Source organism: Natator depressus, chromosome 9 (assembly GCF_965152275.1).
Source record: "Natator depressus isolate rNatDep1 chromosome 9, rNatDep2.hap1, whole genome shotgun sequence".
Classification (NCBI taxonomy): domain Eukaryota; kingdom Metazoa; phylum Chordata; order Testudines; family Cheloniidae; genus Natator; species Natator depressus.
Window position 1 is genome coordinate 28,002,037 of NC_134242.1, and position 14,204 is coordinate 28,016,240.

At 43.6% G+C, this 14,204-nt stretch overlaps 1 protein-coding gene across 1 annotated transcript; it reads right to left on the reverse strand.

Moving 5' to 3' along the window:
* Window positions 1–4,451: 4,451 nt before the first annotated feature.
* Window positions 4,452–13,931, reverse strand: TM4SF4 (transmembrane 4 L six family member 4). Its single transcript, XM_074962952.1, has 5 exons — window positions 13,691–13,931; window positions 13,314–13,403; window positions 10,135–10,268; window positions 5,373–5,562; window positions 4,452–4,670 (listed from the first exon to the last, which is right to left on the reverse strand). Exons 1-5 carry the CDS (start codon window positions 13,862–13,864, stop codon window positions 4,653–4,655), a joined length of 606 nt encoding a protein of 201 aa, XP_074819053.1. The 5' UTR covers window positions 13,865–13,931; the 3' UTR covers window positions 4,452–4,652.
* Between the last annotated feature and the right edge of the window lie 273 nt (window positions 13,932–14,204).

Here is a 14,204-nt window from a genome sequence, read left to right on the forward strand (position 1 = left end):
ACGGGTATGGCTATACTGCAGTAAAAAAACCATGGCACTGAGTCTCAGAGCCTGAGTCAGCTGAAGGGTTCCTGGGGGCTCAGAGGGTGTGGGGGCGATAAAATTTCAGCATAGTTGTTCAGGTTGAAGCTGGAGTCCAGGCTCTAAAACAGAGGTGGGCAAACTATGGCCCGCGGGCCATATCCGGCTCACGGGACCATCCTGCCTGGCCCTTGAGCTTCCTGCCGGGGAGGCTAGCCCCTGGCCCCTCCCCTGCTGTCCCCCTCCCCCACAGCCTCACCTTGCTACACTGCCAGCGCTCTGGGCAGTGTGGCTGGCTCCGGCCAGGCTGCACGTCTGCGAGCTCCTGCCTCTCAGAGTGGCATGGTAAGGGTGCGGAGGGGTTGGATAAGGGGCAAGGAGTCCCGGGGGGTAGTCAGGGAATGGGGAACAGGGGCAGTTGGATAGGCGTGGGAGTCCCGAGGGACCTGTTGTTGGAGCAGAGGGGTGTGGGGATAGGGGTCGGGGCAGTCAGGGGACAGGGAGCAGGGGGGGTTGGATGGGGGTGGGAGTCCCAGGGGGCCTGTCTGGGGGCAGGGATGTGGATAGGGGTCGGGGCGGTCAGGGGACAGGGAACAGAGGGGGTTGGATAGGCGGTGTGGTCCCGGGGGGGGCATGGTTGGGGTGGGGGGGTCCCAGGATGGGGCAGTCGGGGGATAAGGAGCAGAGGGGATTGGAGGGGTCGGGAGTTTTGAGGGGGGCAGTCAGGGGGCAGGAAGTGGGAGGGGGCGGAAGCCAGGCTGTTTGGGGAGGCACAGCCTTCCCTACCCGGCCCTCCATACAGTTTCACAACCCCGATGTGGCCCTTGGGCCAAAAAGTTTGCCCACCCCAGCTCTAAAACCTTCCCCCTGTGAGGGGTTTCCAGGGGGAATGTCTCAGAGCCCAGACTCCAGCCCCAGCCCAAATGTCTACACTGCAATTTGCAAGCTTGAGTCAGCTGACCTGGGCTAGTAGTGGCTGTGCCCCAGGTCTTTTATTATAGTGTAAACATACCCTAAGGGTTGGACCTGCTCTCACATGGTAATGTGGGCTGCGTACAGCCAGTACCTGCTTTTTACCGGTACCATACTGGCTCACTTTCACCCCTGCTGATAGGCATTTAAAGGCCCTAAGGCCACAGAACCCCCTCCTTTCCATGACATGTCTTTGAAGGTAGCATGGCGGCTGTTGATTCTCTCTCCTTTCCTGGTGTTTTTAAGGTCAATGTGTTTTAAGGTCCTGGTGTTTTTAAGGTCAACTTCTCCTATCAGAGATTTTCTGGGGGGTTGGTAGGAAAGGCACCAGGTCCCTAGGGAAGAGGTAGGAGGCACTGGAACACCGTGCCTTTCTACCACTAGTCCAACGTTGCAATGTTCCTTTAAAATAAAGATCTTATCTCCTAAAGAACTTTGTTCATAGCAGGGTTACATTAGTTTATTTGTGAGTTTTACCTCTGGCAATTGTATTGCTGTTACAGTAGTTGTTAAAACCATCACTATGCAGTACCACTTAGCTTTCTATAGTAAGTTATTGCCCCAATGTCTCCTCCGTCACAATTCTTTAGGCCTTCATTTTGTCCACTATCATTTTGGCCCAGGAAAGAACTCCAGTAGATGAGCTCTCTCACAGCATCCATGACCAACTGGTCAGGTTGCTACTGAGATATACAATAATCAAAGTTCCTATAGGGACTGAAAACATTTACCTCTACACTCACGTTAGAATAGGGGCTGATAGTCCACCCTACACCTGGCCACAAACACAGTCAACCATAATCTCACTGGGTAAAGTTTTTGGGAGTGCCTAAGTGACATGCCTCATTTTTCAAAAGTCACTTAGGGGGCCTAAATTGCATTGAAAGTGAATGGGGCTGTTGCCTTATTTCCCAGGCCAGGAAGGCACCACACCCAAAGTCTGCTTCAGGGCCTCTTTCTCAGGCCAATCCTTTACAATAAAACAGTTTAACATAAATTCCACATATAAAGCCAGTCTTTTCCCTGGACCCAGGATCTTCTGCAGGGTCTTCTCTATTCCTTACAGGTTCCCACCAGCTACTTGCCTGAGACTCACCCTGCTCCAGAGCCTGCTATAGGCACTAACATGGGCCCAACAATTCTCCACCCCAGCTGAGCCACCTGCAGACTTTTCTATTGATCTGATTAGTCTCAGCTGGGAGGTAGCTGATCAGTCACAGGTGCAGTATAATCAGAGATGGATTATGGTTTTGTGGGGCCCTGGGCTTTCCCTTTGCTAGGGCCCGAGTCACTGACATTGGCAGTGCTGCAAGGGAGGCTGGGCCCCATTCCCCTTGAAGGGCCAGCCACCCAGTTTCCTAAAGTCCAGCTTCTCAGAAGCATTGAGGCTCCTAGCTTCCAATGATTGCCAGTGATTTCAGTGAGGTTAGCAGGAGCCTCAATATCTCTGAGGGGCTGGGCCTACGGTGCTTCAGAAAATGGGACTCAGGCACCTAAGTCATTTAGGCACCTTACCAATGTTTCCCTTAGTAGCTGGCTGTTCCTACTGTGCCCATCACTGTAGCACAGAGATGCTAAATTCCTTCATGTCAGCCATGGGGCTCCGGCTTACAACAAGTATTTAGCTATTTGCTGACAAAGGGGAACATCAGGAAGTGAGAGAAGCACACAGTGCGTAGGGAAGCGTGCAGGTGTGGGAGCAAAGGACAAGTGGGAATTGAATGGGCTGAAAGGGCTGGGTGGTGGAGGAGGGGCTCTGAAAGGAGCAGAAGAGACTTTGGGCAGGTGTGTACTTAAAATGCTTCAGCTGTAGCACTTCAGTGAAGATGTTACTATGCTGATGGGACAGCTTCTCTCATGGGCAAAGTTAATCCCCCTCTCTGAGAGGCGGTAGCTACGTCGAAAGGAGAAGCCCTCCCGTCAACCTAGCACTGTCTATGCAGGGGTTAGGTTGGTATAACGGCATGGCTCAGGGTGTGGATTTTTCTCACCCCTCGGCGATGTAGTTAGACCAATGTAAGGTTATAGTGTAGACCTAGCCTATGAAGAAGAATACTCCTCACTGAGAAGTAGCTGACAAGGTAGGATCTTTTCTTCTCCCATACCTTTGACGGGGGGGAAACCAAAACCCTTTCCTTCTAGTGAAATGAAGTTACTGGTTATGCAGAGTATTATAGTTCCTTCTGCAAACATTTCAAGCCGAGATACACACGCATAACTCCTACTGGCCACATCCTATCGTCCTTGTTCAGATCAACTTCCCATTGACTGTAGCAGGAGTTTTGACTGAGAAAGGTCTGTATGGCTTGGTTTCTTGATTTCAGTGGAAGTTCTGACTGAACAAGTACTGCAGGATTTGGCCAATTGACTTCTGTGGGAATTGCATCTGAGGGCAGTACTGGTCTCCTATGACTAGCATGCAGAGTTGTCACTATCTTTGTAGCTATCAATTTTGCCTTTTGCAAGTGGAAAAAAGAACAAGTTTTCACAGTAAGCAGTAAGTCTCCAGTCCCGTGTGCTGACTTCATTAGTTGATAGACTATGCCTGCCATGCAATTAGAGGTGTGACAGCAGCATGGGTGTAGACGTACCTGAGCTAGCATTGATCTAGCTAGCTTGAGTAATAGAAATGAAGCCAGGCAGTAGGGGCTGTACAAGCTGCACTGGCAGGTGCTGCCACAGATTCCCTGCTATTGTTATTCAAGCTAGCTAGATCAAAACTAGCTCAGGTGTGTCTGTGGTTACATCTCTGACTGCAGTGTAGACTGGAATAAGACAGTCTGGGTGTCTGGAATAAGACAGTCTGGAATAAGACAGTCTGTCTTATTCCAGTGTAGACTGGAATAAGACAGATAGTGGGTGACTCTAAGACAATGTTGGAATAAGCAAGATCATCATCATAATTAATTGCTATGTATTTCCCTTTTTGGCTTAATTCCTGATATGAGTCAGGAATAACTTGGGGGCTTAGTAACAACACACTCATTCCTACAGGATTGCATTCCACACTGCCCAGTGTGCTCATCACTTTTACCCTTGTATTTATATGCACAATAATCATGTTGTGCAGGATCGATGCCATGCGTCAATCACAGCCAATGAAAAGGAAAATCCCATTAGACTTCAAATGAAAATCATTAACACCACAAAGTCTTTTTACAAAGAGCATTTTAATGATCTCGCGTCCGGAGCATAGAAATCTTCACTTTTCTATGTAGAAACAAATAAAACTTTATTCTAGAGTTCAAAAGAAAGTTACAGATTTGTTGCATTTTCATTTCATAAGTGTCAAAAAGAAACAGATACAATTAAATTACAACTGAACTTGTATTAGCAGCATTCATCAGTCCCCAGTCAGAGAGCTAATTCATAAGCGATGATGAACGTCCACTCTGAAGAGGCTCTTTTCAAATGGAAGCTGTTTTACAAAAATAAATATAAATGGAATAGCTGGGCTTAATTCATTCTAGGACGTGGGATTTAAATGGCATGCAAAGGGCAGTCAGGGCTTCATAGCAATAGCGTGAAATGCCCTTCATTCTAGACCTTCTTAGTCAGAGAGTGTGCAGATGAACATGGCTCACCAAAGTAACATACAAAAGAAGTGCCTCTAAAGGGATTCTCCTCACATGAAGAGATTTCTGCAGTCCTCGTTCTCTTTAAATAGCTCCGTTTCCCTAGAAGGAAAAAAATACAAAGATCACTTATATTGGTTAATATTCATGTGAGTTTTAATGGATTTTATTATTTTGCAAGCCCTGCAGGAATATGTTCAATAAATGTGTGCTGTTTCAATCTTTGTAATTTGTCAGAGACTCAGATTATGTTTTCAGCAAGAGAAAATGCTTTAGGGGTTTTGAACTGGAATTATTCTAGTACAAATTATCCCAAGGCTGTTTGGGGCTGATTCAGGGCTGGTCTAAGTTGCACCAACTTGCAAAATCCACCTTAGAACTGTTGTGCTGGTAGAGTTCACCAGAGTGCTGTGGCCTTGGGCTTTACCCCTTACCCATGACCCATGCTTCTGACATGGCTTGTACCTCATGAGGGCTAGTAGGGGGTGATGCAGAGCTGGCTCCACCAGCTTTATGCCATTTAAGGATTCCCCTATGCCCTGGAAATCCACAGGTGCCCACTTAGGGCAGTTTTAAGTCCCCCTTAAGCCACTAGAGCACTGCAAAGGGAACTTTGCAGTGCTGAGAATCTGGCCCAGTATCTTTTAAATCTTCCACAGTATGTCACTTAAAACAACATTGAAGTCCTTTCTCCATAACACACTCGGGAGTTTTGCAATTGCCCCATGTAATAGCTTAATGTAAGAATATTTACATCCATTATTGATTAATGTAATCACACGCAGAAGACACAAATTTGCTTACCCCACAGCATCCACAACAGTTGCAGTCCCCACAGATTGTTCCAATGAGTCCATTGACAACCTGAATGGCACAAAGCACTATTTGAATTCCACTCATTATCAGCAGCAAGGAGAAGAGGGTCAAATTCCAGGGAACTATGTTTTCAGGTGATGTGCAGAAGGTCCAAATGGTGGTGTTGCTTAGATAATTCCTGTGTAAAAAGAAAAAAAGCAAATGAGAAAGACAATAGAAGTCAATGTAAATCAGTAATGCAGTACTAGTGTAGCTACTAATTTGTTGTTATTGTAATCTGAAAAGTGAGTCACTGTATCCACTTGACTCTAAAATAATTTCCATATCACTATTAATGGCACTTTGTATTTCTGCTTGTGGAATAATGAAAGAGTTTTGATTTCAAATAATTGCATTTATAAACATTGACATCCTCTATCTGACTACAGCACGAACAAAGAGCAGGTAAAGAAAGAATAAATATGTTCTGAAGGCAATTAAATACTTCATTTTATTCTGTCAGGAAGGAACCGTCAGATAAGATATACCAGAACTTCATATGAAGCTTGTTCAAGCGAAGTATGTAGATGCAACATTAATAGTTAAAACTTCTAGTGGTGAAACGGATGAACTATCGATAAAGGTGGGAGTACATCAGGGATCAGCACTGAGCCCTTTCTTGCTTATCCTCATCCTGGATACCCTCACAACAAACTCACAAATGAAGAAACCTTGGAGCATGTTGTGCACTGTAGATATTGTTCTATGCAGTGAGTAGAAACATGGTCTAGATAATAAACAGGGAGATGTGTTGGAGAGATAAGGGATCAAAATAAGCAGAGAGAAAAAACAGAACATATAGCATGTAATTTCAGTAATGTGAGCACTGAAGCATTATCCTTGAAACTGGCTGGACAGACAATACCAAAAATGCAAAGTTTCAAGTGTCTGGGTTCCAGAATCCAGAAAAATGGGGAAATGGAGGCTGAAATGAGAGAGAGGATAATAAGTGCCTGGCTCAGATGGAGAGAGATAAGTGGTGTAGTATGTGACAGGAGGATACCTGGAAGAGTAAAAGGGAAAGTCTAGAAAATGGCAGTCCATCCAGTTTGAATGTATGGTGGTGGGTACTGGACAAAGAAGAAACATGAGCAAATGATCTGTTCCACAGAAATGTAAATGTTGAGATGGATGAGTGGTGTAAGACAGAAAAAAACACGTGAGGAATGTGTATGTTAGAGATAAAGTCAAAGTAACACCCCTAGATGAAAAAATGAGGGGGTGCAGGCTCAGATGGCTTGGGTCATGTAAAGCACAGTCCTGACAACAATGTGGGTAAGAGGGCCCAACAGATCAAGACTGAATGAAACAGACAGACACTGACCCAAGAAGTGGTGGGATGTCATAAAAGAAGACATATTAGCATGTGGTGTGATTGAGGATATGGCATCGAACAGAGCACTTTGGAGGGAGAGGACTTGTAGGGTGAACTACAGCTAATGGGATTAAAGCAAGGAAGAAGATGAGAAGGACCATCAAATAAGATCAACGCCAAAGATCTGCCTGTTCAGTGGTCACCCAAGCTTGTATTCTTCTTTCTTTGAAAGTGAAGTGTTTTTTCTTACTAAACACAGTTCCAGTTATGCAGTTGTATAGAGCAACCCTGACATCTAGTGGTAAATTCAGTACATCTAATATGCATACGCGTATCATAGATAAAGTTAAGATTCTGTCATGGGTATTTTTAGTAAAAGTCTGGGACAGGTCACGGGGTGACACCCTGGTACCCCCTTATTCACCACTGTTATATAATTAGGATGTGTTTTGTACAAAGTATGCCTTGTGAGGTATCATTCTAAAAGTCTTGATCTGCTAGACATTAATATCTCGGATTGTATGTGTTATCATCATATGTGTAGTGATGAAGTTTGGCTATGTATGAGTTATTGAAACATGTTGTGAGGTTGAAAACACCCACAAGCAGCCTTTCAGGTGCAAAAGTAAAAAGGCCAAACAATGTTAATGGCTTATTGAGGAAATGCACACAAGCATAAGGATTACCCCATGAACTATGTACCATAGAAACCTCTCAGAGATAGCACTACACAATGGGAACTGTTTGACCCAGGTCACAGCAAAAGAGCTTTCCAGCAAGTGGAAAGAAGATAAAAAAGGGGGAAATGATATCATGATGGTACTTCACTCTCCCTACAACAACACACCTGGAAACACCTGAGGAACAAAGACTGAACTGGGATGAAATGTGCAGCTGTGTATGCACGCCTGGGAAACCCCAGCTTCAAAGCTAGTGCCTTAAGAATCTGCCAGCCTGTTTATCACTCAGGGTGAGAATTCGCTAATTCATATCCTACCTATCTAGTATGTTAAGCTCAGTTTGCGTTTTTATTTACTAAGCAAACAGATCAAAGCAGATTACTATCACTTATAATCACTTAAAATCTATCTATCTTTTGTAGTTAATAAACTTATTTTATGTTTTAATCTAAACCAGTGTGCATTTGACTAAGGTTTCTGGAGAAAATCTCAGCTTGGTTACCACAAGTGTGCATGATTCTCTCCACATTGAGGGAGAGGTGGACTGGATATTAAACCCATATACTGGCCAGATTTGACCAAGGCAGGACGGTACTGCTCTGGGGTTGTAGGCTGGGGGTTAGAGAGCCTGTGTGTAACTGCAGCTGGGTGTGTCCCTACCTGTGTTAATGCTCGTCAAAGTGCACGCTTGGAGGACTTTATAGCTTGTCACAGTGTGAGAGGGAACCCAGGCTGGTGGGTCAGAGGGCCCAGTGGTACCCCAGTTCCAGGTAGCAACCCAGGGGGAACCTGTCACAGCGGGCAATAAACAAAAATTCATGGAAGCCCGCAAGCTGTCCATGACTTTTACTAAAAATATCTTGGGGAGGGGGGACAAACAGAGCATTGTGGGGCTTACAGCTCCTCCAGCCCTGCCACTGATCCTGCGTTGGGGATGACCACTGCTGCTCCAGCCCAGGAGGGGCTAATCCAGCCCCAACCACTGCTCCAGCAGACTGCTTTGGCAGTGGGCCACCGGTCAGCTGTTTGGTGGCCCTGGGGCTGGTCAGCTTTTCTGGCAGCTGCTGTTCCAGTGGGCCTGGGGCTGGCCACGATGGCCACTGCTCTGGTGGCACCAGGGCTGACCAAGGCTGCTGTTCCGGTGGCCATTGCTCTGTGGCTCTAGGGCTGGCCGCTGACCAGCTGTTCTGGTGGCTGCTGCTCCAGGGCTGGCCCCTGTTCTTGCAGCCCTGGGGCTGACAGCTACTCCACAGTCCTGCCCTAGAAGAAGTCACAGAGGTCCCAGAAAGTCACAGAATCCATGACTTCCATGACAGAATCATATCATTAATCATAGGGTTGCATTTAGAACACAGGGAGATAAATTCATCCTTAGTGTACATCGATTGCTCTCATTTCATCTCAGGGATAGATTAGGCAGATTTTAATGCTTTAAGCACCAAAGTCTGACCTTGGATTAGAGGATGCAACTCTCATTGACTTTGGTGCTACAAAATGTTAAATTATCTTCAATGGGAGTTGCGATCAGGGAAACAATGGTAAATTTTCAGACTCAAATATTTTTCTTAATTGTTATGGTTTTACATTGTTATTAAAACAAAACAAAGGAAATTCTACTACAATGAGAAAAGGGAAATAACATTTCTAACCAACCATCAAATGCTGACAAGTCACCTGTATTTCATCTCATGCCTAGATAACACAGCAGCACAAACACGTCCCTTGCTGTTCTAAAAGCCAGCCCTGAGCCACCGTAGAATGAGAGAAGGATGGAATGGCAGACCTCATTGCCATTTTCTGGGCTTTGCCAATTTCAATCAAAATGTGAAGGTTATTTCAAAACCCATTTCTGGTTGTTGTTGTTTTTTTGAATATTGCCTCTGGATACTCCTAATGCTCTGTTAATTCAGAGAGTAACAGTATTAAGACCAGAAGAGATGTTTATGATGATCTAATCTGACCTCCTGCATAGATTTCATCCAGTGGTTCCTTCACCTTGACCAACATCCTTCAGCTGAACTACAACACATCATTCAGAAAGAGCTCCAGCCTTGGTTTAAAGATTCCAAGTAACAGAGAATTTACAACATCTCTTAGCTATCTGTTCCAATGGTTAACAGCCCTCATGGTTAAAAATGTGCATCTTATTTCCAGTTTGAACTTTGCTGACTTAAACTGCTGCCAGGGAATCCAGGGATCTGAACAAGTGACACAAATGCATGATACCAAAGAAGTTTCAGAGGCATAGTGTGGACAACTCCCTCCAATTTCCATAACCAAAATAAAATTACATAAAGACTAACTCTTAAATATTAATAGCCTCAGTTTCAGATCTGAGATTCCCACTAAAGACACTCAGTCATATGTCTCTACTCTATCCCCCCATACTGCTTTAAAAATCTAAGGAATAAACTGACAAGTGGTAAATTTATCTTAATTGGGGCTCTTTGAAACCTCTAGTTTCAGCTGGGGATGGTATTCTTATTCTAGAATATTGTGTAGCCATGTAACAGTCCACAGCAACATTAATGTGCTTCATCCAGCAGGCAGCCACATTGCAGTCTCAGTAATGTGATTGTGTGCAATTCCCTATTTACACAACAGAATTAAATCTAGAAATGACATCACAAACTTCCTTAGTGCAGTACCGCTTCAGTGAGTGGCTATATCACATCTTTTCTAGCTAACCCATGCATGATACAGTGCAGTATCTTACCCATTCTCAAATGGATAGGTCCAACTATTGTCAGTGTTACACTTAGGGCCTCTATTTAGAGCAACTGCTGACACAATAAAGCAGTATCCGGCTCCCAGAAGTCCAACAGCCGCAAATATTATAGAAGTAAACATCTGATAGAGACAGAAAAAGATGAAGTTATTTTTGACCTCTTACAAACAATTAAATGTAGCCCGCTTAAGTGAATGTGTAGTACAGTCTCAACCCTAACTCCTGAACAGTTAAGATAAATGCATGATGTAACTAGACTCTAATGTACATTATATGTCTGCAGGCATTCCACTATGTGCCTGCAATTCCCATCGGTCCTTAGAAGCTTAAACCAAGTCAGACTGGAGTAGTATTTGCATAGGAGACCTCAAAGGAACACCTTGAGACTACAGGAAGTGGTAGTGGTGATTCAGTAGATGACACACTTCCCTCAATCAGTACTAACACTGTCTGGTGTTCGGGGGCACTGTGCCACACTGAAGGGTCTGTCAGATGAGATCATGGCCAAAATTGAAGTCCCAACCCTTTGTGAAGATGCCTTGGCACATTTCACAAGAGCAGAATTGTTAATTTTGGCGTCCTGATCAAATTTCGGCATGGTTAATTATATTCTGCCTCTGTAAATTTCCCCTCCCCTTTCACATTCTTTTCTTCCTATTGTGTATTTGTCCTCATCATAACCAACATCACAGCTGGCACTAATGCAGAGATGGCACTTTCAGTCGAGAGGCAAAGGACTGAGTGGACATGAGGTATGGACTACATTATAGTATACCAAATGGTTAAGGCCCTTTTAGGGCAGAGTTGAAGTACATAGGTGGGAAAACTATACTGAAGCCTGTGCTTCCACTACACATGCTGGATCTGTTCTGTGGCTAAATGAAGACTTTGTTTTCAAAGAACGTCATTCTGGCATTCTTCATGATTATTTAAAAAAAAAAAATCACTTAGAAACCAAAGCCTTTGCTTGGACTTCGAAAACATTTTGTTACCTTCACTTAATCAAATCTTTAAATCATTCCAAGACAATATTAATTCCATAACATAAGCCTGGTGTTCAAATTAACATGAAAAGAAAATTCTGTTCTCCATTATACAATCCAGCTAAATTCAATTGAGTTGCCTAGGTGAAATGATGGTAGACTCTGTCTGCAAAGCATTAAATGTATTTAACCGTTCAAAATATGTGGTAGATATTAAAGGTCTCCAACAGCTGAACTGATTTAGGATAATATATTGTTGTGACAGAAAATTGGCAACAAGATTCTCGTGGGACGGAATATGTGGCTTCTAAGCTTAACTAACTCCCTCCAGTGTTAATTCAGCAATAAAGAAGAAAAGTTTGACTTGGACCCTAAACCTACACTGGGATCCACTACTGCAGCCCTCTGAACCTACGCAGAGCCCTAGTTAAATCACCACAACTTTGCACAGACGTGGGGGGATTGTGCTAGTGATTCTTGATGCAGGATCCAGGTCCTGGGGAGAGGATGAGAGAACAAACAACATGTGAGAGATGTGTAGTCACGTCACTTAATGCGCTAGTGGAAGGTATTCAGATCTGGAGTAATTGTTACTTTGGTGGAGTTATTCTGGATTTACACCATGCTACTGAGATCAGAATCTGGCCCATTCTAGTCTACTGAGTATGAGAAGTGCATTCTTCCACAAAGATTCTGGACCAAATTCTCCAGCCCGCTAAGTCTGCTGTCCCTAAGTAGAGGTATTTTCCATGGTCATAGAGTAGATGGAAGCAGCTACGCCATCTCCTGTGCTAGCTGCTCCACCCCTCCACTGTGTAAAATGGAGGAAGTAGCATCTGAAATTAGAAATGAGCCTAAGCCAAAAAGTTCAGCACCACATTCGGCTCCAGAGCCAAAATTCCTCAATGTCTTCGGGGTGTTTGGATCCATATTTTTAATTTAGCCCATTATAGAAAAAGTTTGAACTGGACTCTACATCTCAGCTCCCCAGAATGTGGCAGTGGTGCAGTGTAGGGATTTTCATGCTGGGGGAGATGAAGGGGGGTTGTTTGGGCCTGCCTCCATTTGAAATACAATTTTTCACCCACCTTAAAAGTCATAATACTTAAAAGATTGGAGACCTATTACAAAACAAAATGCAGTCCTGCAGAGTGCTTCTGTATCATGCTCTGTAACTGGCACTGATACGGAGTCGACTTTTAAACTTCAATTTGAGGTACACAATTTATGCTGTATCTTATTTCGAAGCAACCACTGTATATGCCCTACCTGCTCCCTGTCAGCTGCCTTTCAACACACTGAGAGACAAGGTGGGTGAGGTAATATCTTTTATTAGACCAACGTCTGTTGGTGAGAGAGGCAAGCTTTTGAGCTTACACAGAGCTCTTCTTCTTGCACTCTTCTTCCTCTTTGAGACCTGAAGAAGAGCTGTGTGTAGCTCAAAAGCTTGTGTCTCACACCAACAGAAGTTGGTCCAATAAAAGATATAACCTCACCCACCTTGTCTTTCTAATATCATGGGACCAATATGGCTACAACAACACTGCTTTCAACACACTGTTACTTTAACCTATTATTTTGCTATCAGACGCTCCATACCACCACCCTTTTCAACCCTTTGCTTAATATTGTTGGGTGGTGAAGGTCTTTCTTATGGTGTGACGTGGATTTGCTAAAAGGAAGAAATAACTATACTATGGAAATGGCTGTAATATTTTTCAGAAGATCCACATTACATATGTGTAGGGTCCACAGTAAAGCTATACTGTGACTGTAATGGAGCAAGAGACATCTGTCAAAAAAGAAAAAAAAAACTGTCCTATCATCTGAGAAAAGCAAAATGTGGGTCTTTAAGAAATTTGTTTTATTGGCACCCACTTTTAACAAGCCATGTCAGAGCTACAGCTGTATCACATTGGCATGCCAACAAGGCAGCACGATAAAAGTGGTCTTGGTACTATCAAGGGGTCCTGGTAGAACAACATCTTGGCACATCATTAATCCCTGACTTAAGGCACAAAGGGATACCAGGATTTTGCACTTTGTGCTATGGACAACAAACACATGCACTACATAGTCACACTCTAGAACATCATAAATATACATGGACAGACATGATATAAATGTCATTGTTTGTAACCATTTGGCTTTTTTTTTCTGGCCACACCCTTCTTTTCCACTTACCGCAAATCTCTTTCCACAGCTTTCATTACCACAGCATCCACAACAATCATTATTCTTAAGGCCCAAAAATACCAAGGAAGGAAAGATCATCTACCAACAATAAAAAATACAGTTCGATTAGGTTGGACCATTCTGAGTTAACCTTATGTTTTAATCTATTAGTCCAGTGTCTTTTGTTTTTTATCACTAAATTGAAATTTTCATTACTCAATCAAAACAAGTTTTAAATTGCCTATTTACTTATTAAACAAAGTGCACAATCAAGAGTCATTTGCAATGTTGGTTTTACTGTATTTGAAGTGCAGGGGAATTACAGTAAAACCCTAACCTTTTACTTTAGAAAATAAAAGTGAAAATTTCAGGATTTGTCTACTTACCAGTACACCGGATCCCAAGATCCCTCCAAAGTACCAGACTTCGTCTGTGATGTGTTCATTATTGCTGGTGACTTCTCCTCCAGGGAAAAATAGCAAGATGTTAGCTAGAGTACATAGCACAGCCAGAGGAATGAGGGTGATTCCCAGGCACTTGGCACAACCACCGGAACACATGCTTTCTAAACAAAATTACAAACTAAACTAAAGAAAAATGAAAACCCCTTATTCTTGTCAGTGTTTTAAACAGGAGTGTCTCAGTGTAATTTACAAAATCCAATTCTGTTTTGCCCTTGGGGAATTCAGCCTATAGAATGTTTCCCTCGGAGAGGTTGCAGTCTGTTAGTAAGCCAGTGCTCCAGTTATTTATAAGCTCTCACTGCCATGATGTCAATTTTCTGAACCCCCATAAATGAGATTACAGTCAGACCAACCTCTTTTTTTTACCATGACGACCAATAGCCTCGGTTAATGTTCTACCAGCGCAGACTAGACCGTCATCTATTTGGAGTCCAAT